The following is a 25438-nucleotide window of genomic DNA, read 5'->3' on the forward strand; positions in this document are numbered from 1 at the left end:
GGGCCCGGAGCCCACGGCCCGACCTGCCAGCGCGCGGGCCCCCTCCGCCAGGTTCACCACGTGGTAGGGCAGCCAGAAGGCGGCGAAGGCCAAGATGATGAGCGCCACCAGGCGGCCGGTACGGCGGCTGCGGCGGAAGCGCCGGGACTGCAGCCTGCGCCAGATGTCCGAGTAGCTGGCCACCACGGCCAGGAAGGGCAGCAGGAAGCCCGTGATGGCCTCGAAGAGGAGATGGAAGGCCCTGTGGCCTTCGGTGGGGTACTTCGGGAAGCAGACCAAGCTCCTGTTCTGTTCCAGGATCACCTTGCGGTACACGAGGACGGGTGTGGCCAGCAAGAAGGACAACACCCAGATGCCTGCCAGCACCCTCCTGGCAATAGCCTTGGTGCGCAGCTTCTGGGACACAAAGGGGTGGGCCACCGCCAGCGAACGGTCCAGACTCATGGTGGTGATAAGCAGGACGCTGGCATACATGCTGACTCCGCAGACATAGTGGCACAGGCGGCAGCCAGACAGTCCAAAACTCCAGGTGCCTTGGGCCAGGAAGTGGAGGAAAAAGGGAGCAGTGAACAATACAGCCAAGTCGGCCAGGGCCAGGTTCAGCACCAGCAGGGCGGTGACAGAGCGCTTCCGCATCTTTTTCAGGATGCTCCATACCACGAAGCTGTTGCCAGGGAGCCCCACAGCCAGCGCCACTGACAATAGGATGATAGCCAGCAGAGAGATGAACATGACACCTGGTGCAGAGTGTGCTGTGGGAGATGTAGTGTTCGTGGCCATTGCAAGGACCTGGACAGTGAGGTGGACATGTGCGTAAGGTTAGGGGACCACGGGTTTCCTGACACCCTGGACACACCAAGCCTGAGTATCTGGTCTGTCTTCAAGGTCAGCAGCATCAGAGGTACCTCTGAAAAAAATTGCCCCCATCACTTCCGACTGACCTGTCTTAAGGGGATTTAGTTAAGTGGAAAGGCTAGTTTCCTAACTGGGCCATGGGGCCCCTTCCTGCCCAAGACCCAGTTGCAAAATATACAGCAACAGCAGCAACAGACCTTTTCAGCCTCCTTCCCTGAGGAGACCCTAAAACCCAGAACCAAACCAGGAGAGTTTCCTCACCAATGCCATACCCCTTGAAAGGCTAGCTGCTCTGTCCCCTGCCAGGCTTTCAGCCCCTCAGTCCCACTGACCTCTTCCAATTACCTACCCTCTCTCCCCAGAGATGCCCAGGGTCCACCAGGAATACCAGGGATGGGGAGCAGTTAGCAGACAGGTGACAAGGACAAACCCTCCCCACTCCTTTCATACTCGTCAGGCTTTCTTTGAAGATTCCTTTGTACCTCCCCTGGCTGCACCCCATCCCCCCACCTCCACCCTCCACTCCCAGGATACTTACTTACAAGCGTTGCCAGGTACTGGCTAGAAGCTGGTGCCAATCCCAGGGTCAGGGCAGGGTGCTATAACCTATCCCTGGATCTGTCCCAGTGCCAGGGGTCTGGCCCCAGGTTGGGGTGCTGTCAGCTAAGTCAGCCAGAGAGGAAGTTAACAGAGGGAGGAGGACTCCTCAGGGGTGGGGCCAGATGAGAAGAGCCTGGAAGGGGCAGTAAGCGAGAGGAGAAGGGTGCAGGGAGTGAGTAGGCTGGGGTGTGGCCTCAAGATGCAGGTCTAGACTGGAGAATTGAACAAAATAATGAATTCTATCACATAGGAGAAGGAGGCAAGGAAGCTGGTGAGGGCAGACAGGCCCAGACCGAGAATCTAGAATGCTGATATCTTTATTTTTGTGTGTGAATAATATAGATTTTTAATGAATAGGAAGTGTAGGTTGGAGCTGTGACTAGGTTCTGGGTCTGAGTTTGAGCTAGGTAACATCATGATTTAAAGAGGGCATGTCAGTAAATGCTGAGGGGTCAGCACCCTGTCCTTGGCTTCCGTTCAAGCTATTGGTTAAGTTGTTGGGGCAGGGAGGAGGGCGCTGTTTTTCAGCACCTTCCATCCCTCCCCTTACTTAAAGGGATTGGTTCCATTTCAGGTCAATTGATTCTCCACTCTTTGGTAGAAGCCAAAGTCCAAATGGACTCCTTAGAATGCCAATTTCTTCCCTTTCCCCCATCCATTTGCCTTGTGCTTGCTCATGTGGTTACCCTGCTGAGTTTGGCCTTAAGATTTGGTTTCCAGGCAAGGAGATGGGCCCCATCTCTGTCCTACATTCCCACAGCCTACTTACTGTCCAGTTCCACTTTAGATACACAGAAAAGCAGAGGCTGAGCCAAGCTGAGCTGAGATGAGGGTCAGGACTGAGGGAGCAGGGGCAGTGACCCTCATGCCTACCCTTCCAAGATGGGAAACTAAGAATGTGGAAAGAGAAACAGCCCCAAAAGGGTCACCCCCTTCCCTGGATGGAGGGACATCTCTCCTTGAAGTCTCCTGGAGAAGCTAAAGACTGAAACTTCCTTCTTCCAATCTGACCATGAATCTTTCTGCTTCCCTTTCACCTCTGTCACTTCTCAGGAAAGATGCAGCGTGTAACGATGTCACTGAGGTCCCTTACCCTCTCCAGTGCCCCCACTTGCTCTGCTTTAAGAAAAACCAGAGCAGAGTTGATCCAGTAGCTGTCAGGCAGAGGATATGATGAAAAGAAATGGGCTGAAACCGCAGCAAGAACTGAGGGCAGAGTGGAGGAAGGGTTTTCTGACTGCACGGCATATGTGAAGTGGGGAATATGTAACAGAGGAAGTTAGGGAACCTCTACCTCAGTGCGTGAGGACCTAGAAGAAGCCCCTACAGTCTGCGTTAGGGTACAGAAGCTTCTCGCCAGAGCTCCAGGGCCAACTAGAGGCCCCTTTGGACAGAAACTGGTTTGTCTTTGCCTCCTCTCTCAAGCTGCTCCCCACTCCATCTCCCTCGACGGCCTTTCTGCTTCCACCCAGAACTAGTTGCTCTCAGCACACTCCCTGCCGCCCTAGTTCAGAGCTCCATTCCAACCCCAGTTTTGGTAGCCCTAGATTGACCCTGGGGACTGGACTTCCTTTGCATTCTCTTGGCCTCTACCTGGGGGATATGAACAGTCACTAAAGCAGAGCCTGGGGGTTATGGTCGATGTAACCACTTAGGTGACCAACCTCAGTTTGCTGAGGGACTGATGGGCTGGGACAGGGGTTTCGGTGCTAAAACTGGGAAAGTCCTGGGTCAACTGGAATGAGTTGGTCACCTTCGTGACCACATAAGTGTGCATGTACAAATCACAAATGTCAGGATCCAGAACAGTTTCTAGACCTAGAGATAGATTCCACAAAAGGTGGAGGCTGAGAAGTAATGGGGGAGGGATTGGGAACAGCTAGCAATCTTGGGAGGAGTCAAGACTTGGCAGAGAAAAAAAGGACAGAAAAGAAAGATGGCATCTCCCTGAAAAATTCTTCCTGTCCTGCAAATATTCCTGCCATTCCCCATACCCCCTTATCTCCAACCCCCAATTATCCCCTGATTAAGCAAATGCCTGCTCCTAGGCTCCTTTTTAAGTCAGGTTGCCTTTACAGGGGGGGTCAGATGGTCAGAGAGGAAGGTAAGTCTCAGACTCCCAGGACCCCTATACCAATGTCCACTCCTTGTGTGCTTCTCCCCTGCAGTACCAACCACAAGATGGACAGGAAAACTTCCCTTTCAAACCACACAGAGTCACTTTACCTTTCCAGAGCCAGTTTCTTCCCCGGGTGGCTCGTATAAACCCCAGAGAGCAGATCCTTTCCACACCCCTTATCCAAGCTCCCATACCTTTCCTTTCTCTCTCTCCCTTTATTTACAGAGTGGTTCTATGAGTTAGACTGGGGGAACCAGGCCTGGGGAGGACAGGGCAAGATGCCACTGCCCAGCCCTGGCCTGACCCAGCGGGGAACTGGGTGGCTTCTGTATAACTCAGGCATGATGAACCACCAGAGGGAGCACGCTTAAGCCATCATCTAATGGCTTCCGTGTATTTCACAATAAGCGCTATTGGCAACAAGTAGGCAGTGCTGGCACATGGGTACATGCCAACCTGCAAGCACACAATATTTGTTAACATGGACCATCACCGCCCTCACAATCCCTCGGTTTGGAGGAATCTGCCCTGCCAGATCCAAACGTGTCAGAGAAGGGTCCCCAACTGCTCTGGAGCTGTGAGTTCTTGGGGGTGTTGGGAGGGAGATGATGGACAGGGAAAAGCAGGCCATGTGGTATGGTTTGGTGTCAAGGGTCCCATCCCTGACCGTCCCTCTCCATCCCTCCCCCGGGGTCTCCATTGCCCCCGCCCTGCCCTACTTTCAGCTGAGGAATACTTCGGAGCTCCAGGGTTCCCTCCCTAGAGCGGCCGCCCCCTCGGGCCTCCCAGGAGCCCTCGAAAAGCCGCTTGAGGAAACGGGGACCTGCCCGGGGCAGCAGATCCCCGGCGGTGAAGACGTAGAGCACCGGGTTGACGCTGGAGCTGAAGAAGGCCAAGGCCGTAGTTCCGGCCCGTGCGGCCTGGCCGGCTCCGCCAATCCTCGCCAAGGCCCCTTCAGGCGGAGCCAGCGCGGCCACCGCTTGCAGAAGGTTGACCGCGTGGTAGGGCGCCCAGAGCAAGCCGAAGGCGAGCACGATGGCGCTCACCAGCCGGCCCACCCGCGCGCCCTGCCGCCCGGAGCCCCAGCGGGCGCCGCGCAGCCGCACCAGCGTCACGCTGTAGCAGCCGAGCCGCGGCCGGAAGGGGAGCACAAGGGCGGTCGGAGTCTCCGGGCTCGGGTGGGGGGCGGGGTGGGCGGGCGACGGGTGGCACAGCTGGCACACGCGGTCCGCCCACAGCTGGCGGTAGACGGCGGCCGGGGCGGCGAGCACCAAGGCGGCCAGCCAGACGGCCAGCAGCAGGCGGCGGGCCAGGGCCGGGCTGCGCAGCCGAGGCGCCAGGAAGGGGCGGGTGACGGCGAGGCAGCGCTGCAGGCTGAGCAGGCCGGTGAGCAGCACGCTGGCGTACATGCTGAGTGCGCACACGTAGTACACCGCCTTGCAGCCCGCCTGGCCCAGCGGCCAGGCCTGCCCGGTCAGGAAGGCCACGAAGAGCGGAGTGAGCAGCAGCACCACGCCATCGGCCAGCGCCAGGTGCAGCACTAGGGTGGCCGCCAGCGGCCGTCCCCGTGCGGGCCGCCAGCCCGCCAGGCTCCACACCACGAAGCCGTTGCCGGGCAGTCCCAGCAGCGCCGCCAGCAGCAGGAAGGCCGTGCCTGTGGCCCGCGACGCCTTCCAGCTCAGCAGCGTCTCGTTTCCCGGGGGACGGTAGCAGACCGACATCCTTCTTCGCCTGCAGGGGGCTGGAAGGGGCCACAGAGGGCATTCAGGTGGGGCAAAAGCCCGCATTACCTCTGATACCGGATGAGAAGGGACTGTGCTTGCCCCCACTTCCCTGCAGCCTGCTTCTCTTCTGTTGGGGAGCCTTCCTCAAGGACCCCAGGCCCCAAGTCAAATACTACTCTTTCCTGGAACCCAGATCCCCTGCTCCCAGTCAGCTGACCTCCTCTACTCCCTGCCCCTTCCAGGAACCTAGTGGTACCCAGACCCCCCGTATTCACTCCAGGCTGTCTCTATCTCCACCTCCACCCCTTCTTCTTTGTCCAACCCTGTTCCTTATCCCTCGGGGCAAAAGTGGGTGGTAAGGAGTAAAGGGGCATGGGCAGATCTACTTACCCAGCTGGGAGCAAGCAGGGTTGGGGGCCTGCCGGGGGCCTGGGGAAGCAGCAGTGGGTAAGGTGCCTACTCCTGTCCTGTGCCTGTCACTTTTGCAGAGGGTGAGGCAGGAATGGGAGGGACAAGATGGGGCTCATCCTGGGCCCTTCCTGGGGCCTCTCCTCACCCTACTCCTTCCCATAACTAACAGGTCCAGGCATGTGAGGGCCTGCCTCCCCAGGAAACAGGATAAGCTGAAGGGGTGCAGATATGGTTCCCTGGCCATGAGGGGAGTAGGAGCACTCTGCCGAATCCTGACCTTGGGTCCTGCTTCTGCAGTCATCTCTTCCCCAGCTTTGGCCCCAATCCCCCCAGCCCACCTTCTGCAGCACTTATGTCCTCTGGCATCCCTGGCCTGCACTCAGCAGAGAAGGTGACCCAAACAACCCATTCCCCTAACTACTCTATCTTTGCCTGTTTTCAGCCTCCTGATCCTGCTGAGATCCATTTTTCAGCTCCTGATCTACCCCCTCCTATCTCTTGCCTTGGGCCCTGCCCCAGTAACTGTACCCTCAGGGCTCTCACTGGGTTGTCAATGGCAGCTTTTCAGTGTAAGGTGTGGTGCTAGGTTCTGGGGAGAATGGGATGTATAGGGGTATAAGGGGCTTATAACCTGGCTGGGGAGTTGTAATGCAACCATGAAGAGAACACACTACCAGGCTGCACCAGGATACAAAACAAGAAAAAAAGGAAAAGGTACAGTGGTAGAGACATACAAAGGAGAGGTCAGGCAAAGCTTGGAAATGGACAGAATTGAGGGGGATCTGGCAGATCCATAGAGTTGAGGGAAGGGAAAAGGAAGTCTTCTGCCCAGTCAACAGCCAGAACTGGGGATTCCTTGGGAACCAACACAATAGGAGCATTATCTTAGTTTGGGTTCCTCCAAAGTGGAGACCAAGTTAAGGACATGGGTACCGGTAATCCTGTATTTGGGATGTCAACTCAGGAAGCAGGAGTGAAGGAGCAGGGTAAGATAGGGAAGAGGAAAGCGTGTTATTGTCTTCTCAGTAGGCATTGGGAAACCTCTAAGAAGTGTACAGAATGCCCAAGACGAAGACTAGGGCATTTCCCCTTGTTTGAGTATTGTCTGGGAGACATTAAACACCCCTATACCTGCAGCCTGTATTTATCAGGGGGCTGGGTGAGCTGCCATAGCTTCTGGCAAGGCTTGTTCCATCCTGGCCAAACTCACAGCTGCAGTCACCCCATAAGTGGCAGCAGGGGAGTTCCAACAAGGGGGTGCCCAAAGCATCCAGAGATGGGGCCACTGAGGATTCTAAAAAGAAGCACTAAACACCAGGGTGATCAGTCCAAAGCATTTATTAGGAGAAATACATACAGCATGGACTGCAGCAGATCCTTGCAACAGACTAGAGAAAACGGATGTCCTACTTAGGTATGTCTGCATTGAGGGAGTCAGGGTATGGAGTTTATATGAGTGTTTAAGGAAATTGGCTCAGGGCCAGGGCTAGTTTCATTTGATGTTTTGGGCAACAACCTAGACACCTTATCAGTGCCTGGGAATGTTAAAGGCCTCTGCTTGGTTTCAAGCCTGCAAAAGAAATACAGCTGTCTGGGTCACAGAGTGGTCAAGGCACTCTGTGTTCCTTGGTAAGGACACAGAAACTGGGAGACCCTACAAGTCTTCTGGGCAGAAAAGCAGAGATTGGAATCATTTGAGGCATTCACTCAGTGAGAGTCTGAGCTTCCATGCAACTGTCCATCATAGCTGCAACTGAAACAGAGATGGGATGCAAGACGCCAAAAGCTGAAGTCCTGATGCCATCAAAGGATACCCCCTGCCCCATTCACATCTCCTTCATGCCATTAATGGGCAAAAAGAAGGTGAAAGAAGGTGACTACTCCAGTGTGGCTGAAGCAGGTAGTTCTGCAGAATGAAGCCAGAGAAGTGTTCAGCCGGCCCTTCCCCTTGGTCAAGGAGGAAGGAACAGGTCAGCAGGATGGCCAGGGTCCCAAACAAGATCCATCCTCTCCTCACACCACTCCCAGACACACTGCCTCACCTCTCATTTTCTCCAAGTCCTGCTCCCATCCCCCTTCCCCACTCTCAGCCCCGCCTCTTTTCCTAAGCAGCAGCTTATGATTTTCCTGTAGGTGGCAGTAGGTGGCAGCACACCCAGCACAGATCACATAAAATGCAGGTCTCAGAGGCTAGGAACCACAACCTGTCCCTAGAAATTTCTTCCATAGAAATAAAAACAGCTGAGGTCATATTCCATCCTCTTAAGTAGTTCCCACACCCTCACAACACAAGCCACCACCACAGACACACACACAAGCTGCTGTTGCTTTTGCTAGGGAATCCTTCCTCCATGACCCCCTCTAGGCCCCTCCTTCCTGCCCCCCACCCCCACCTTGGACTTTGTCCTTCTTACTTGCCAGGCAGGAGGGCCAGAGTCCAGGATTGACTCATCCCTACCTCACCAGGGCCAAGACCCCAGCTTTGTAACAGAAAACAACATTTCAGCCCCAGTACAGCAGAGAACCACCCAGCCCATAAGTCACAGAGAAGAGGCAACCTTCTACTCCTTCCTTCCTCCATGGAATACCTCTCAGGCCTGAATCCCGGCGGTCTGCTCAGGTAATTTCTAACCCTCTTCTCTACCCTCCAAATCTGGGAATACAGGTGGGGCAACAAACTCCACTCAGCCCCTAGGGGACTCACCCATATCCCTCCCTTCCTGCCCCTTACTCCACACAGGTTTGCCCAGCTCCTGAACCACTGGCCCCCACCCCAACTCCATGGTCTTTCCTCTCTCCCTTGGCTACTCTAATCTGCAAACTGGATTCCTCCCTCCCTAATCCTCCAGCAACCCCACCCCCATCATCCTTGTTGCACTCACCAACCCCCTCCTCACCCCTTCTTGACTTTTCTTCCCAACTACAAGGTCAGTATCCAGTATGAGCTCAGAGCTTGGCCGGAGGGTCTGGCCTTCAGCTCCACCACCCCAGCGACCTTTCCGTGTCTGTGATCACAAGCGGACCATCCGGAAAGGTCTGACAGCTGCCACCCTCCAGGAGCTGCTAGACAAGGTGAATGAGCCAAGTCCCTGGGTTCCTATCATAAGGGCAGCCAAGGAGTTCGAGAATAGTGAGATTTGGGGGTGATGGAGCAGAACAGACTGAGGTCACACAGCTGCCCCTCCCACTGGGACAAAAAGGAAAAGCAGGGAGATGAGCCCAATGATCTCTGCCACATGTGGGTCAATTTGCTTATTTTCCAAGTAGTAGGCTTTTCCTTGGGAGTAAGAGAAGCAGTAGATAAGGGAGGGTAGTAGGGAAGGAGTTCAGAAGTCAGTGTGAAATGTATGACCCCATTCCATTCAGATCCTAACTCTGCCACTTCCTGGCTGTTAAACCTTGGGAAGTTATTCAACCTATCAAACTCAGTTTCTTCATCCATAAAAAAGGAATAATAATACACCACCTTCTAGGGTTGTTGAAAGGAGTAAAAATGGATAATGTATGTAAAGTGCTCAAAGATATCTGGCACATAGTGAGGACTCAAAAAGGTTAAATGTCATTGTTACTGAAAACAGTTCTGGAGGACTATGAGGGAGGCGGGAGAGTAGGGTGGGACACTGTAGATAAGACAGAAGGGCGACTTCAAGAGAGCCTGACTAGCTTTTCAATTCCAAACCAGTAGGAGTGACTTGGAGGGGAGCAGGGGGAGAGGACAGTGACATGATAGGAGCAAACAGGAAAAACAGTCAGCCCCTAGTAAGGGTCCCCCAACAACTAAAGAACACTGAGAGCTGACGCCTTTAGAAGGGACGGCAAAGTGTGGGAAGTAGAGTTCGGATACCAAACAGTGTCTAGGGCCAACCAATAGATGCTGGGTAGCTAAAGAGGGGAGGAGCGTGGATAAGATCTGCCCCTTCCCTCCTGCTGCTCACCACGGGTAGGCTTTGGAGACCCTGCTACTGAGTGGAGTGCTGACATTGGTGCTAGAGGAGGATGGGACTGCCGTGGAGAGTGAGGACTTCTTCCAGCTGTTGGAGGATGACACATGCCTGATGGTGCTGGAATCTGGGCAGAGCTGGAGCCCTACCAGGGTAAGAGGCTCCTACTGGGGCTGCTTAGGCCACCAATCCTTTATAACTCTCCCAAGCTTCTTCTCTAGCCTAAACCTGATCTTTGGAGCACAGGCACTGGGACAGTTGTAGAGTTGTCAAGGACATCATATAGTGGACAGACAGTCCAGGCGAGGGTGGGTCTGACCCAGTGCTGATGGAGATTAGTGGTGGGTGTCAGCATGTGAGGGTCCATCGCACTGATGTGAGTGCCCTACAGAGTGGGGTGCTGTTATATGGCCTGGGCCGGGAGAAGCCCAAGCACAGCAAGGATATCGCCCGCATCACCTTTGACGTGTACAAGCAAAACCCTCGAGACCTCTTTGGCAGCCTGAACATCAAAGCCACATTCTACGGGCTCTACTCCATGAGTTGTGACTTTCAAGGACTCGGCCCAAAAAAAGTACTCAGGTCAGAGATCAATATGTTATACTCCACCCCTACAGTCGGACAGTCCCCATAATTCCTTCTCTACACCCACTTACCCCCAGTTAACTCCCCCTTATGGAAAGCCCCCAGCCCCCAGCTCTATGGCCTCCTCCCAGGTTCCTATAACCATCTGATTTTCATTTGTCTCTGTCCTTCAGGGAGCTCTTACGTTGGACCTCCACACTGCTGCAAGGCCTGGGCCATATGCTGCTGGGAATTTCCTCCACTCTTCGCCATGTGGTAGAGGGGGCTGAGCACTGGCAGCAACAGGGTCGCCTCCATTCCTACTAAGAAGGAACACTGAGCTTTTGCCCCCAGACTCATGCCAAGAGACACACTGTGAAGACTCTGACAGCATCAGATTTTCGGACCAGCAGACATTGCAGGCTAGGTAACACATCCAATCTCCCCGCTGCCCTCTGACCCCATTGTGATAGAACCCAACAGCATAATGCCTTATAGCCCTAGCCTGTAACCTTTCCTGAAGAATGCTGTCCCATCCTAGCCATATCTCCAGCCTCCCACTTACCACGAAAGGCCACAAGCCTATTCCCAAGCATCTTGAGCCCATCCAGATTGCTGCTACATCTAGATTCCTTAGCCACTCCACCTGTCCCTAAGCTCCCCAGCAGCCTCTCTGACTTTACCTAGAGATCTCTATTTCTTCATACCCTTCCCCACAAAAATAACAAAAACATTTCCAGTAAAAACATAAAAATGTTTACCAATAAGATTTTTGACTCCAATTTAAACAAAGAAAGGGATGGGATAGATACTCTTTCACACACACACACACCCCCCCACCCCCGCCCATCAACACCCAGTCCCAGACCCAAAGATCTCAGTCTTCAAGTACTGAGTTCAATGCCCGCCTCCGCTTGGCCACTGCTCCCTGCTGCTGTTCCCAAGCTTCTCGCCGCTTCAGGAAGGTAGTCAGGGCCACGTTTCGAGCCACATGGTGGCCAAAAGGGTCTCTTATCAGCTCCTGATTCTGCTCCCCTACAAAGGGAAAAACTCATGTTTAGTAGCACCATGCAGTCACCTATCCATGTTTGAAGACAGATTCTACTTAGGGTGAAAATCCCTCCATTTTCCCCAGACCCTGCTCCTGCCACTGGGATAGAGTGAACACCTCTCTCTCCAAAGAATAGAAGCCAAGAGGAGGAGTGAGAGCACAGAACTGCACAATCGGTCCGCAGAGGAAAGGGGAAAGCAGACTGCTAAGAACCCATGTCCAATACCATTCTTTGGGACTGAAGTCTCTGCTAAATTTAAGTCCACTCCCAGCCCCAGCTGGGAATGTTTGGAAACATCAAAGAAAGGTACTGGTACTCACCCAGCTCTGTAGCAATTTCCTTTCGAGCCCCCAAGGCTGCTCCACTCCAGATGGCATCTAGCACACGACTGCCATGGCGACTACAGGCCAGAGCTACGTATTGTCCCTGCATTGAGACAAGCAAGGTAGATAAGTCTAGGAATGTCCACAAAAGTGTTTTGGGGGAGGCAGGGGAGAGTGAAGTTTCAGAAGAGCTTAGAGGCTGAGTCAAAACAGTCTAGGAACTATGTATCCTCTCTTTGACTCTGAGGGTACAGTCCTGAGGGAAGCTCATATTGTCTAAATGGATGATGACAGGGGAATCAGGGCAGAAGCCAGAAGTCTAACCTTTAGCATCTGCAGCACACGGTGGCGCTGCTTGCGAGTCACAGAGGGGCTGGTCAGGATGGCATCAAGCACATGGGAGCCAGCAGGGCTTTGGGCCAGAGCCAGAAGTTGTGGTCCAGTCAAGGTACCCAGACTTCGAAGTATAAGACCAGGGTTGGAGAAGTGCAGCAGATGCTGGAGCAGTAGAGACCCAAGGACTGTCACTTCTCCCAGGGCCCTGGCTGCAGCCATTTCTACCTGGGAGCACAGACTGGAAATTAGGAGGCAGCCACCAAACCAAGTGGATGAGCCTGTCCCCATGATACTGCTACCTCAGCCTGAATGAAGTCAGAGATCTCACCTCCTTCACCTCAGGAATGAGGGGCTTCCTAAGCCCTGAGAGGCCTGGCCCCAATTAATCACTGGCTTGGCCTCTCCCCTACCTCACCTGGTGCTGGGCAGGCACTGCCCCCTCCTCCTCCATCAGTCTATAGTACACCTCATAAGCCATCAAAGTGGCAAACAGAGGCACACAGGCCACTTGCCGGGATGAGGGCTCTGCACAGTGGAATGCCTAGAGGAAAGATAAAACACAATGAATCTGAGAACTACTCCATCCCTAAACCCAACTTTCTAGACAGGGAAAAACATTCAGGAAAGGTGAGAAAACCTAACTAATTACATAAGAAATGTTAGCTCTATGAGAGGAGGATCTCATCTGCCTTGCTGTATCCCCAGCCTCCACACATATAACGGGATAAACAAACATTTATCCCTTAAATAAACCTCTCTCAGTTCTGGGAGAAAATGTTCATTCCAGGGCTGTGAGATGGCTTCTGGCCTCATTCTTCCATCTGTGAACTCCCTGAGCATTAGACCTCTTGGGTCCAGAGGTACAACGGCTGAAGATTAGATAAATTCTAACAAGAAGAATTTGGACCAAGGGCACAAATGGGTTGCAGGTAACACCCACTCACCTCCAACAACAGCTGCAAGACCTGGGCTTGGTGGGCCCCAACTCTGCGGCACGCCCCCACCAGGGCAACAACTACCCCTGGGTGGCCCTGGGCCATTATACCTTCCAGGGCAGGGCTCAGTTCCTCAAACACAGGAGACAGCTGAGGGAAAACATGGGGAGAAGAATCTTTGTCATTCTGGTAAAAGTGGGCTAAGTTATTCAGAGAACTCCCGCCTGAAAACAACTAAAAATGCTAGATAACACATAAAAAGCATTGCTAATGTCAGGGCTTTGGTTTCGCTGGAAAAGGCCTAGGACAAGGAGGCAGTCTTAGAGATGCTGCCTAACACAGGGAGAGGACTTTAAATGGCCCTTCCTATGTGTTAAGGGAGAAGTAGGAGTAAGGAAGAACTAGAATTAAACCTGCCCCTCGCACTCCAACTCCCAACTCATGAGAGCACAGGGAAGCATGCCTTCATGCTAAGTAGTATGGGAAAAGAGAAGTTATGGCCACATGGATTTGTAGCCAAGTACCCAGAGTCTGGGTGGGCCATGGAACCTCAAGCTGCAAACTTAGATTAAGCCAGTTTCATAGGGCCAGCCCGTGGCTCACTTGGGAGAGTATGGTGCTGATAACACCAAGGCCATGGGTTCGGATCCCTATATAGGGATGGCAGGTTAGCTCACTTGGGAGAGCATAGTGCTGACAACACCAAGTCAAGGGTTAAGATCCCCTTACTGGTCATTTTTTAAAAAAAAAAAAAAAAAAAGTTTCATGCTGGTCCTTGCACCTGAGAGAAGCCAAAACTAATCCTTTCTGGGAGGAAAGCACCTTCATCCTAAGATATAGAAAGCTCCCAGGAATAACTTTACAAGGGCAATGGCCAGCACATCGTCAGAGATTATATATAGAGACAGGCACACAACAACAGAAAGCCCAAAGAACAAGAACTAGCGAACACATTAGCACAGAACAGATGCAGCCCATGTTTCCAACTCACCAGCTCAGAGGTAGTAATAGCATCCAGTAAGCGCTGCAAAGGGAAGTTGGCAATGGGATGTGCAGCTAGGGTCTGCAGCTGCCCCTGGAAGTGATCCTCAAAGAGGCTCTGGAGCCTTGGGGGCTCCAACACCAGCAGCACCTGCTCTAAGAGTCTGGAGCTCGTCTGATCCCGCAAAAATAGCAGTAGGGGGCTGGAGACAAGGAGAAGGAGATCAGATAGTCTTAACTCCACTTCATCCAAAATACAGTTGTAACACAGCACCTCATTCATTTCACACACCCCACCAACGTTGTTCAATCCTGAGGCCCTGACCATACCTGCCATCTGCTGAGGAATTGCGGGTACTCAAGTAGCCAATCACAGCATTGCAGAGATGGGCACAAAACTGGGGCAGTTTGCGGTGTAAGATCTGAAAGGCCACTTGCAGGCAGAAACTGGAGATCTTGTCGGTGATAAACACTGTAGGGAGAGGGTACAAATAATAATAGCAGCTTTCCCAAAATCCAGACTGTACAACCTCAAACCTTGAGCAACAAGGCACAGGGATCTACAGATACAAAGGGCCTGTATAGAGTGCTTTGCAACATCAAACCAGACTAGGTTTGACAAGAAGAGAAATACACTGACCTAAATAAGGGCCTCGTTTGGTGGTAATCACCTCCATAAACGTAGATCCTAGACTCGCCTCCTACTTCCCTCCTTACCAGCAATGTCCTTCAAAAAGCAGGAGCTCAGGTCCTGAAGGCGATTCAAGAAGGTTTCCGGGACCTCAAAATCAGTTGGCTTACATTCCCGAGCTGGGGCTCTTTGCACTTCTGAAGGAAGATCAAGAACGTATGCAAGGGTGAGACCACAAACTACCATCCAGGAGGGAGAAGAATTTCATAGATGAACAAGAATTCAGCTTGGAGATGCAGAACAGATGTGATACAATTGAATGTCCCTTCTTATCTGGATGACTGAACTGAGACTACATTTCTATTTTAATATTCCTAAGAAATTTCAACCATTTCCCCTATGGTCCATAGGAGATAGCTGAAATTCCTCTTGCAGGTATTCAAAACATTCCTTTTGGGCTGGGCCAGTACAGGGCTCAGTACAGGCCAGTACAGGGCTCAAACTCTTGACCTTGGTTTTATTAGGCAATGCTATAACCGATGGAGCTAGCCCACCAGTCTTCAAGACATTCCAAAATCAGGCCTCATCTAAATTCTCTAACCTTACTCCCCAGAGTTTTTCAAAACGTAGGTCACAGCCTATGAGTATATCATGAAATCAATTAGTGGGTCTCAACCAGCATTTTTTTTTTAAAGGAAATAGAGCAGAACAAAATAAAAAAGGAAAGAATTTCCTACTGGGAGTTTTGGTTTAAAAAAAGTTGGAAATCTGCTACTGCTCTATATGAATCACCTCCTCCTCCTGCCCCTTTCTAATAGATGTCCCCAAACACCTGTGCGTCCCTACTTCTGGGCCTCTGAGCACACTAATCTTTGGCCTGCTAAGCCCTGTCTTAATTTCTCTGCTAATTCTTCGAGGTCAAGATCCCCCATGAAGACTTACTTTTCTGTTTACTCTCTCTGAACTTCCTAAACACTCCTTCCCGTAGGTCCACTCCCCTCTGTTGTAATACTTACCAGATGATTGGGAGCCACGGGGCCTGGCTCTCTCAGACTCCAGAAAAGTCCCTCCTAACACCTGCAGCAGAGTTCTGACCACGAAGCTGCCATGTGTGTCTCCGCAGTAGAAAAGAAAATCATCACACACCTCAGCAGCTAGTCCCAGGACCAGCTCTTCCAGGGTCTCTAAGGGACCATCCTTCCTATCCTCCTCCTCTTCCTCTTCTGCAGGACTCCCCAGTAATCGAGGCAGCTGCAGCAGAGCACTTTGCAATACATGGACCCCGCACCGATGACAGGCCACAAAGCGCAAGTTGGAGCGCAGAGCAGCCCATACACGACACAGCGGTTTCAAGGGACTGAACCCCAACAGTTCCTGTAGCATCTCACTGCCATTCCTGTTCGTGGCCAAGGCTAGGGCCTGAGCCTCCACTTCCTTCAAAACATTGTGCACTATCAGCTCTACAAAGAAGAAATATTTTAAAGAGACTGAGAAGAGATGAGAATAAGGTTAAGTTCCATCACTTAAAGAGGGGGCGGGGGTTAATAGGACAAGGGATATGAAACGAAGTCCCCACGCCCTGGGGACCTCTAGGTTTCCTCGCCTATCCTGGACTTTATGCTCTTGGTCCCACCTCGAAGTGGCTCCCTACCTCGCTCTTCCCCGGTCTCAGGAGCCTCTTTCAGCGCGGACAGCGCCCGACGGAAATACCCGAGAGCTTCGGGGCTCAGGTGGGGGGGCGTGTCTAGAGCGGGCTCCGAGCGCCCTTCCGCAGGCGGCCGGGGTTGCCGCTCGCGGCCTGGCGTGGGGCGCCACGACGCCTTGGCCCCGCGCCCCCGTTTGCCACCAGCTGGAAACCGGCGCCCCGCCTTGTGAGAGGAGCGCGGACCCAGCCCCATGTGTGCCTCGAACCCTCAGTCTGGGAAAGCTTCTTTAGCGCACCGTGACCCCACGCTAAGAGGCGTGGGTCGGTTCGCACCGAGCTTAGGCGCGCCGGCGCTCCCCCGACGCGGCGCACTGCGTCATAGCTCCGCGACGGCCCCGCAGCCCGCGGGGTGGGTGTGTCCCCACATCGCGCCGCCCCCGTCTTCTGTCCTGGCCGCGGCCTAGAATCGCACCCGACCCGACGGTGGGATCTTTGAGCCCCGGGTCCACGTAACCACTCAGCCCGAGCCGGAGCCCGAACTTTCACCCCAGCCTCGCTCTCTGACTCAGGTGTAGTCACCTCGTCCCACCCTCGCGGCCAAAATAAAGTTCTCGAACCACGGGTGTGGTGAGCTAGACTGCGCGAGGACCGCAGAGGCAGCACAGGTGGCAGGTAAGGGGTGCGAGCTCCCCTCAGCTTAGGGTTCGGATTTCCCGGCTTCGAACTCACCCCGGACCCGGAATCCGCGGCCCTGGCTCTGCCGGGGGCCAGAGATCCACATATCCCAGGACTTTGCGTGGACGCGCTTTGAGGTCCTTCCACGCCAGATCCCCTCCTCCGCCCCGCACTTAGCCCTGCTCAGCAGGTCGCAGTAGGCGTCCAGCCCTGGACAGCTCCACTCAGTCCCTTCTGCACTCCCTGGACTTCCAAAAGGGATAGTCAGCCTTGTCCTGGGGCCCCCACTCAATTGTCCCCCTCTAAAACTTCTCCTCAAAGGATTTCCACCTAGGATCCCCCTCCTACCCCTGCTGGAGTCCGCCCTCCACACACACAATCTACAGGCTTCCCTCAGAGCAAGTCTTTGCTTCCACAGACTTTCCCGTTTTGCTTGTGAGCCATGGCAGCTCCCATGAAGGGTCAAGTGTGTGTGGTGACTGGTGCCTCCAGAGGTATTGGCCGCGGCATTGCTTTGCAACTCTGCCAAGCAGGTGCCACAGTTTACATCACAGGCCGCCATCTGGACACCCTCCGGGCCACTGCTCAGGAGGTGAGTGTTTCCTCGGGACCACAGCTGCAGAAACCACCTGAAGGAGCCTTCAAATTAAACACTCTCTCTATCCTAATCCCTCATCTGAAACCGTAATATTACTAAACAAAACCTGAACATTTGCTTGAAGTGGAATAAATAAACCCCATAAATAATCTCAGGTAATGTCGAATTTTGCCACCAAGTGAGTTTTATGAAAAAACTTTCTATTAGAGAGCTTCAGGGATTTGGGAATTGTAATAAAGAGTTGTGGACATGTGCTTTCCTCCATTTTAGGTAAGACTTTATTGAACTGTACATTTTAACTTGACTGCTGTACTGGATTTCAGTTAAATAAATATTTGAGTACCTGTGACTTGTTAGGCACTGGGTGAAGCACAATTATATATTACCAAGACTGATATATAATTTCTGCTCTTAAAAGATAGAGTCCAACAGGAATTCAGATGCAGAAACCAATCATTTGTATGTAATGTGAGTAAGAGAGAGATACACAGAATGCCCTAGGTGTGTGGGGATGGGACATCCCGATGATACAGGGAAGTGGCTAGGGAAAGCCTTCCGAAGGAGGTGGTTCTGGAATGAAATCTTGAAAGGTAAGTTAGGTAAAGGAAGTTGGGAAAAGCATTCCAGCAGAGGGAGCTACATGAGCAGAGGGACAACAGTTAAAGGTTATGGATGTTGTGAGATAAGGCAAGGGAGGCGCGGTGGGTAAGAGGCTAGAGAGGAGAGTGGGTCTCAGAAGATCCTAGTAGATACCTTAGGCTTTACTCTCTAAGAGGTGGTGATCCAGTTAGATTTTAAACAGATTTGTGTTTTAGACAGTTCATACTGGCAGACTATGAAGAATTTAAGGCAGAAAGGCTAGAGGTCGGGTGAGTAGTTAGGGGGCATTGCAGTGGTTTGGGCAAGGGGGTAATAGGGTGGGACCCAAAGCATGGATCTTGAATAAGGCACTCTTCTTCCTCTGAAGTTGGAGGATGGGGGCACATTTGCAGAAGGTAAGACAGAACAGGAAGTAAAAATAGTTCATGCCTGATAGCTGTGAATTTTCGATTACTGAGCAGGGGAGTTCATGGAATGAGGGTAAGAGGGCTGGGATTGAATTGGAGTCTCAGGTGAGTGGTGAAGGTGGGAGCTAGGGGCATGAGAGATGGAAATGACCAAGAACAAGAATAGTTACTTGCTTCTCAGGAACAGGCTCCATGCCTTGTTTTTTCTTTATCCTCAACCTACAGAGTACAACGTCTTGCATGTGATAGGCCTCAGTAAATGTTTGTAAATTTTAAACCTGAGATTCCATCTTACCTTGCTCTGTGATGGAAGGGCCTATCGTTTCTGAAACTCCTCAAACAGACACCAGAGGGCAGTATTGCCCACCATGTTGCCTCAGTGCTGGCTTTGATTCCTTTTTTTTTTTTTTTTTCAATTGAAACATAGTTGATTGTACATATCTGTGAGGTACAGTGTTGAATATCAATACCTGAGTGCAATATATGATGCTCAAATCAGGAAAATTAGTATATACAACATTATACAATGTAATAATTTTACTTGCCCTTTACCAATTTCTCACTAACTACCCCACCACCCCCCTTTACCACCTCTGGTGGCCTCAGTTCTGTTCTCTCCTTTAGAAAGTTCAATGAATTATTGTGATTATTGTATCTTTCTTTCTTTTTTTTTAGTATCCTATTTATGAGTGAGAACATGTATTTCTTTTTCTGTGCCTGGCTTATTTCACTTAACGTAATTTTCTTTAAGTTCATCCACGTTGCTGCAAATGGTAGAATTTCATTCTTTTATGGTTGAGTAGTATTCCATTGTGTATATATACCACATTTTCCTTATCCGGTCATCTGTTGATGGACTTTTAGGTAGGTTTCATATTTTGGCTATTGTAAATAGAGCTGCAATAAACATGGGAGTGCAGGTATCCCTTCAACACAGTGATTTCCATTCCTTTGGGTATATACCCAGCAGTGAGATTGCTGGATCATATGGTAGTTCTATCTCTAGTTGTTTGAGAAAACTCCATACTGTTTTCCATAATGGCTGCATTAATTTACAGTCCCACCAACAGCATAGGGTTCCCCTTTCTCTGCATCTTCATCAGCATTTGTTATTCTGTCTTTTTGATAATAGCCAGTCTAACTGGAGTGAGATGATATCTTAATGTAGTTTTGATTTGCATTTCCCGGATGGTTAGTGATGTCAAGCATTTTTTCATGTGATTCTTATGATTGCCTTTCAGTTCCCAAGCCCACTTTGTTTGGGAGTTGCATTATGTCCTACATTTATGTGTGACTATGAGCTCATATCCGCTGTCCCTCTCTAGGCGCAATCCCTTGGGGGCCGGTGTGTGCCCGTGGTGTGCGATTCAAGCCAGGAGAGTGAAGTGCAAAGCCTATTTGAGCAAGTGGGTCGTGAACAGCAGGGGCGTCTGGATGTGCTGGTCAACAATGCCTATACCGGGGTCCAGGTAACCTTTGAACTTTTATCCCAGCTCCACACTCCTGGCCTCTGCCTCTAACCCCTGAGTCCTTGTTCTCATTCATTGCCCCTTCTGTTACCCAGCCCCCACACCTTACTGCCTTTAGATCATCCAGTTGAGCCCCCTTCTTGTGCCTTCCAGGCTATCCTAGACACGAAAAATAAGTCATTCTGGGAAAGCCCCGCCTCCATGTGGGATGATATCAACAACGCTGGGCTCAGGTGGGTGCTCCCCTTCCCTCACCACAAGGGCCTGGGCTCCCCTCACTCACTTAGCCAGCCTGAGGGCCTAGGCCTTTCCCTATATGTCCTCTTCTTTTCCCTCTGACCTCTGCTGTCTCTTTCTTCTCTCTTTTTTTTTTTTTTGGTGGCTGGTTGTTACAGGGATGGAACCTAAACCTTGGTGATAGCAGCACCACACAGTAACCAACAGAGCTAACCAGCCAGCCCTTCTTTCTTCTCTCTTATGTCTCATCTGTCCCTCTTTTCTCTGGAGAAGTTCCAACTGGGTGAGTCTACACCTAGGAATGTCAACTTTTTGCCTTGTTTCTATCAGTAATTTTCATCCGAACAAGCCCTTGGCCTCTCTCCTGACACAATCTCTGCCCATCCAAATGCAAGATCCAGAAGGGAGCCTCCTCTCAATAATGCACACAGCCTATAGTCTGTATTTTCAAAAATGGTTAGAGGGAAAAATTGGTTTTAAATCAGGAGAAGGTTGATAAGAAACAGTGAGCACCAGCCCTCCTTAGCCTCCACATCCTCACTCCAGATGCACAAGCAGGGGCACTTCCAGGTCACAATTGGGAGGGCAGTACTGTCACAGGGTCACACATACATATGGCATGGAAATGAGATAAAACACAGCATTTAGAATTTGCTCAGTAGAATAAGCACCAATTATGTCTCTGTTTGTTACTGTTGGAACAATGTCACTCTCTCAGATAATTAAATTACACTTGATGGATATGATCAGGCACCTGTGAGAGTAATCAAGAGATTATCTGCAAATTTGTGACTAAAGCAGGTAAGAACACCCATGGCTCCAGTTTTGGTACTCTGGTGGCAATCCCAAGGAAGCAGGATTAGAATGCATTTGTGATTTCTAAAGTGCAAGAAAGATTGTGAGGACAGCGGGGGATGGTCAGCCCACAGACGAGAAAGGAAGAGCCAAGGAGCTGAATATTGGCCAGTTCCCATGTCCCCCAGGGCACCTCTGCTGCCAGAGGCTGCGGCACCCTGGTCAACACCGACATGGTTCATTCCTTCTCCTTCCCTGTCCCACCTTCTAGAGGCCACTACTTGTGTTCAGTGTATGGGGCACGGCTAATGGTACCAGCTGGTCGGGGACTCATCGTGGTCATCTCCTCCGTTGGGGGCCTGCAGTACATGTTCAACGTCCCCTATGGCGTAGGCAAAGCTGCGGTGAGGACCCAGTGGTATAGGGTTTAGGGAGGTATAGGATAGTGATGGTGATGGTACCTGTATCACAGGAGGTACAGTCCCCGCTGGTCAGATGTTAAGGCTGGCTGGCCCTCACCTCTCTGCCTCATCCATGGACAGTTCTGTTGCTTGGGCTCCCCTTGGTCAGCCAGAGTAGGCATCACACTGGGGAAGGTTGGCAGCTGAGACCTCAGGGCTCCTGGGAAGGGCAAGAGGCTGGAGCATCCCCATTGGAAGCAGGGAGGGAAGAGGAGGAGGCGACATGGCCAAGTGCCCTGGCTCTCACCCTGCCTTTCTTCCCTCCACAGTGTGACAGGCTGGCTGCTGACTGTGCCCACGAGCTGCGGCGCCACAGGGTCAGCTACGTGTCCCTGTGGCCAGGTCTAGTGCAGACAGAACTGCTGAAGGATCATATGGCAAAGGAGGAGTCCTATGAGGATCCCCTGTTTAAGCAGGTTAGCAAGGGAATGGCAAGGGAAGCGGAGAATACAGGGCACTCAGCCTCTCCATCTTCAACAACAGGACAGTATCAACAAGAATAAATATTCCCACTTATTGGGTGCTCACTGTGGCAGGCTTAGGCCTGAGTACTGTACACACATTATTTCCTTTAATCCTCTGAGGGAGATACTATTTCTGTTTTACAGATGGTGAAACTGAAACCCAGAGAGGTTAAAAAACTTGCTCAAGGTCACATATAAGTGGAAAGGTTGTCGATGTTTGAAGCCCATGCACTTGAGCTCTGTGCTGAACTAGCCTAGAAGGTCTAGGCACTAGTTGGCACTATCAGATCCTTCCATTTAGGGAAGCCAGTGAGTTCTGGTGCCAGACTACAAGGGCTTGCCTGGATGTGGGAAGGAGTGGCTCTGGCCCCTTGCAAGACATTGTGTCCTGCAGGTTCTGCATTAGGTCTTTGGCCTTTCTTTCTCCTGGTACAGAAGCTGGCCAGCAGGAAGAGATTTGGGCAGTGCTCTTGAAAATTAACACTTCACCTCTCTGCTCCTGCATTTCAGTTCAAACCACTTTTCTCATATGCGGAAACCACCGAAATGAGTGGCAAATGTGTGGTGGCTTTGGCAACAGGTGAGGAGATGGAGGCAGCTGGTAACAAAGGGCATGAAGGATCAGTAGGGCGGTGGTAGCCCGGATCTGGTTTGGGAGGTGGTTGAGGAATACGCCCTTGTTTTCTCTGGCTTTCAGGGGCCCAGAGGGTCAAGATTCCCACTTTGAGGTATGGGAGCCTTAAGAACTGACTCCTGGGAGGTATCTTGGGCAAAATCAGATGCCCAAGAGCCTTCTTAGGAACAGACAGAAACAGTTCTCCAGGGCTCCGGAGCCTGTCTCAGTGGTGCCCTGTCCAATTGGGCCCAAACCTGTCACTCTGTGCCACTGCCATGCCTGCCATCTCCAGCTCTATGTGTGCTCACAGACCCTGATATCCTGAGCCTGAGTGGTAAGGTGCTGCCATCCTGTGACCTTGCACGACGCTATGGCCTCCGGGATGTGGATGGTAAGAGCTCTGGCCCAGCAGCCAGCCTTGACTACTGTTCCTTCTGTTCTCTGCTCACTCCTTCTCTTTCAGTCTCTTCAGCCAAGGTTGGGTGGCTGAGGGGTGAGAAAGGAGGCTATAATTCTCTTCCTCCTCCTCTTGCCCCCAGGTCGCCCTGTCCAAGACTACTTGTCTTTGGGCTCCGTTCTCTCACATGTCTCCAGCCTGGGCTGGCTGGCCTCCTACTTGCCCAGCTTCCTCCGCATGCCCAAGTGGATCATCACCCTCTACACTAGCAAGTTCTAACCCTCCTGGATTGATGCCACAACTCTGCTTTTCTTCACATTCAGACTGTGGCAGTTGGGCCTATCTCAGTGGAACAAAGCAGTCTTTCTTACCTACCCATACACTTGATAGGAAGAGAAGGCCTCTGCTGTGTGTCCATGTGAGTTCTGGGGGCCCTCATGGGTCCTTCTTTGAGCCTCGGTTTTCCTTGTCCCTACATTTTGCTTTTTCCTCAGTATTAAAAAAAAAAAAAACTCTGGGAGCTAATAAAGGTCTCATTTCTCCTTCATTGTGTTTCTGAATGCTAATTCTTTACTCAGCATAGTGTTAAGGGGAGGACTCAAAGACACAGAAATGTGTAGGCTCTCAAGAGGCTCTGTCCCTAAGATAAGGCCCCTCTCCTCCAGACCTGTTCCTGTTCTTCCCTTCAAGGTCTGTCTCCAGTGCCCAGCAGGGGAGCAGGATCCCTCCTCAACCAAAAGGAGGCACACCGAGTCTCACACTGCTTTCCTACCCTCTCCTTCCACCATCTATTTAGCTGGCGTCATCTCTGGGTGAGGCCCAAACCAGCAAGGGTGGATTCTGTGGTGTTTATGGTTTCTTGGAGAGAAAGCACTGCCTAAACCTTGGGGAGAAGGTACCGCCTGAATCCAAGTGAGGGGCAGAGGAATAGTTGGTGGCCCTGACACACTCTCATCCCTCTCAGGATGGCACCACCTGAGTTGCTTTCTGCAGAACTGATTGCAGAAGCCTATAGTGTTGCCTTCCCTGCTCAGGGGGCTGTACCAGCCTCAGGCAAGGCAATGGGGTGTGTTCCCAAGAGGAGATAAGGCCATTCTGAGGGAGCCTTTCAGCCAGCAGCCTAGATGACCATACATGGTGATAGGATGGCTGCTGTAAATCAGAGGGGAGGAGATCATTTCCCTTCTGTGAAATCTGCAGGGTGAGAGCTAAGGTTTCTCAAGGCTGTCCGTAACATCTGCAGAAGCTAAGATCGTTTGGTGGTTGTTGGGGGACAGCCCCCAGTTGCTGTTCCAGCAGTGTGCTGGAGTCACTCACCAGCTTGTGAGAACCGCTGATCCGCATCTCTTCCCAGTCTGCATTCAGTGACTTCATGTTAGTTGCTTGAAGTCAGCCATGGTGAAAGTATATATACCACTGAAATCCACAAATGCTACCAATCTGGGCTTCTTTTTTTTTAAATTTTTTTTAAGAGAGCTGGCTTATCAGTACGTGACTGGTATAGGACCTTTGGAACTATATTCCTAAACCCCAACATTTGCTGAGGCATCCAGTTAAGAACACAGTGATCAGATTCCTTAGCACCCTCTCACCCCCTTCTACCTCCTACCCTAAAGTCCTGTTATACCTTGGGGTTGCTGATGGCAGAGGCAGTTGCCTGTATGGTATAAAAAGAAGGACCTCGGGATCTCCTCCAGCCTTCCACAGCCATCATTAAAAGCCATCATTGGAACAAATTCTTGCATGCTGACTTTGTCTCTTAAAGTCCATACGGTATTGTGGGAGGAGCATGGGCCTCAAAGTCATATAAACCTGTGTACACATCCTGACTCCACCACTTTGGGGTTTAAATGAAATAATATATGTTTAGCAGCAAGCAATATTAGCCATTGAAATTGTCAATTCCGGGCTGGCCCGTGGCTCACTCGGGAGAGTGTGGTGCTGATAACACCAAGGCCATGGGTTCAGATCCTATATAGGGATGGCTAGTTGGCTCACTGGCTGAGCGTGGTGTTTACAACACCAAGCCAAGGGTTGAGATCCCCTTACCGGTCATCTTTAAAAAAAAAAAAAAGAGGGCTGGCTCGTGGCTCACTCGGTAGAGTGCGGTGCTGATAACACTAAGGCCACGGGTTCGGATCCCATATAGGGATGGCCGGTTAGCTCACTGGGTGAGCGTGGTGCTGACAACACCAAGCCAAGGGATAAGATCCTCTTACCGGTCACCTTTTGAAAAAAAAATTAAAAAATAAAAATAAAAATAAAAATAAAAAGAAAGAAATTGTCAATTCCTTCTCTCTACAAATAAATTTTTTTTTTTGTAAAAAAGATGACCGGTAAGGGGATCTTAACCCTTGACTTGGTGTTGTCAGCACCACGCTCACCCAGTGAGCTAACCGGCCATCCCTATATGGGATCCGAACCCGTGGCCTTGGTGTTATCAGCACCGCACTCTTCCGAGTGAGCCACGGGCCGGCCCTCTACAAATAAATTTGACAGCCTGCTCTGTAGCAGGCACCATTCTTGGCCTTGGGATAGAGGACAGAACAAGACAGACCAGACTGCAGCCACAAAAGACTTTCATTCCAGCCATGGAAGCCCT

The 25438-nt window shown here is 51.5% G+C and overlaps 5 protein-coding genes and 1 long non-coding RNA gene across 6 annotated transcripts in view; 2 read left to right on the plus strand and 4 right to left on the minus strand.

Moving 5' to 3' along the window:
- LTB4R (leukotriene B4 receptor) overlaps positions 1 to 1558 on the minus strand; it is a 2560-nt gene extending 1002 nt beyond the window's left edge. The window contains exons 1-2 of the mRNA XM_008572360.1: positions 1398 to 1558; positions 5 to 789 (exon numbers count right to left, since the gene is read on the minus strand). Coding sequence (XP_008570582.1) covers positions 5 to 780 — 776 coding nt within the window. The 5' untranslated portion in view covers positions 781 to 789; positions 1398 to 1558. The remainder of the gene's footprint in view (positions 1 to 4; positions 790 to 1397) is intronic.
- A 2647-nt stretch (positions 1559 to 4205) lies between these two features.
- On the minus strand, positions 4206 to 5751 carry LTB4R2 (leukotriene B4 receptor 2). Its single transcript, XM_008572303.1, has 2 exons — positions 5689 to 5751; positions 4206 to 5305 (listed from the first exon to the last, which is right to left on the minus strand). The coding sequence occupies exon 2, from the start codon at positions 5293 to 5295 to the stop codon at positions 4222 to 4224; it is 1074 nt and encodes a 357-aa protein (XP_008570525.1). The 5' UTR covers positions 5296 to 5305; positions 5689 to 5751; the 3' UTR covers positions 4206 to 4221.
- A 1278-nt stretch (positions 5752 to 7029) lies between these two features.
- On the minus strand, positions 7030 to 10495 carry LOC103590149. The gene is made up of 2 exons (XR_550445.1): positions 10420 to 10495; positions 7030 to 7462 (listed from the first exon to the last, which is right to left on the minus strand). It is a non-coding gene; the product is annotated as an uncharacterized LOC103590149 (long non-coding RNA).
- Positions 7460 to 10970, plus strand: CIDEB (cell death-inducing DFFA-like effector b). Its single transcript, XM_008572305.1, has 5 exons — positions 7460 to 8329; positions 8637 to 8781; positions 9654 to 9803; positions 10042 to 10232; positions 10409 to 10970. Exons 1-5 carry the CDS (start codon positions 8289 to 8291, stop codon positions 10539 to 10541), a joined length of 660 nt encoding a protein of 219 aa, XP_008570527.1. The 5' UTR covers positions 7460 to 8288; the 3' UTR covers positions 10542 to 10970.
- Positions 10955 to 16413, minus strand: NOP9 (NOP9 nucleolar protein). The gene is made up of 10 exons (XM_008572304.1): positions 16124 to 16413; positions 15489 to 15932; positions 14559 to 14669; positions 14172 to 14313; positions 13852 to 14044; positions 12870 to 13010; positions 12341 to 12466; positions 11914 to 12150; positions 11587 to 11692; positions 10955 to 11249 (listed from the first exon to the last, which is right to left on the minus strand). The coding sequence occupies exons 1-10, from the start codon at positions 16368 to 16370 to the stop codon at positions 11092 to 11094; spliced, it is 1905 nt and encodes a 634-aa protein (XP_008570526.1). The 5' UTR covers positions 16371 to 16413; the 3' UTR covers positions 10955 to 11091.
- Positions 16414 to 16559: 146 nt separating this feature from the next.
- Positions 16560 to 23383, plus strand: DHRS1 (dehydrogenase/reductase (SDR family) member 1). The gene is made up of 9 exons (XM_008572307.1): positions 16560 to 16789; positions 17211 to 17384; positions 19723 to 19866; positions 20020 to 20099; positions 21170 to 21302; positions 21629 to 21775; positions 22334 to 22403; positions 22750 to 22830; positions 22979 to 23383. Exons 2-9 carry the CDS (start codon positions 17235 to 17237, stop codon positions 23113 to 23115), a joined length of 942 nt encoding a protein of 313 aa, XP_008570529.1. The 5' UTR covers positions 16560 to 16789; positions 17211 to 17234; the 3' UTR covers positions 23116 to 23383.
- The last annotated feature ends 2055 nt before the right edge of the window (positions 23384 to 25438 follow it).

The sequence above is a fragment of the Galeopterus variegatus genome, unplaced genomic scaffold (assembly GCF_000696425.1).
Source record: "Galeopterus variegatus unplaced genomic scaffold, G_variegatus-3.0.2 Scaffold774, whole genome shotgun sequence".
NCBI classification, from domain to species: Eukaryota; Metazoa; Chordata; class Mammalia; order Dermoptera; family Cynocephalidae; genus Galeopterus; species Galeopterus variegatus.

Excerpts from the sequence above, each read along its gene's own strand:
- LTB4R2 (XM_008572303.1), bottom strand. The coding sequence starts at position 5,295 with ATGTCGGTCTGCTACCGTCCCCCGGGAAACGAGACGCTGCTGAGCTGG.
- CIDEB (XM_008572305.1), top strand. The coding sequence starts at position 8,289 with ATGGAATACCTCTCAGGCCTGAATCCCGGCGGTCTGCTCAG. Across the intron at positions 8,330-8,636 it reads AATCCCGGCGGTCTGCTCAG|GTCAGTATCCAGTATGAGCT; the intron begins GTAATTTCTAAC and ends CCCAACTACAAG. Across the intron at positions 9,804-10,041 it reads AGAGCTGGAGCCCTACCAGG|AGTGGGGTGCTGTTATATGG; the intron begins GTAAGAGGCTCC and ends AGTGCCCTACAG.
- NOP9 (XM_008572304.1), bottom strand. The coding sequence starts at position 16,370 with ATGGGGCTGGGTCCGCGCTCCTCTCACAAGGCGGGGCGCCGGTTTCCA. Across the intron at positions 13,011-13,851 it reads CTATTACTACCTCTGAGCTG|CTGTCTCCTGTGTTTGAGGA; the intron begins GTGAGTTGGAAA and ends GTTTTCCCTCAG. Across the intron at positions 11,693-11,913 it reads GTGTGCTGCAGATGCTAAAG|GGACAATACGTAGCTCTGGC; the intron begins GTTAGACTTCTG and ends GTCTCAATGCAG.
- DHRS1 (XM_008572307.1), top strand. The coding sequence starts at position 17,235 with ATGGCAGCTCCCATGAAGGGTCAAGTGTGTGTGGTGACTGGTGCCTCC. Across the intron at positions 19,867-20,019 it reads ATGCCTATACCGGGGTCCAG|GCTATCCTAGACACGAAAAA; the intron begins GTAACCTTTGAA and ends TGTGCCTTCCAG. Across the intron at positions 21,303-21,628 it reads ATGGCGTAGGCAAAGCTGCG|TGTGACAGGCTGGCTGCTGA; the intron begins GTGAGGACCCAG and ends TTCCCTCCACAG.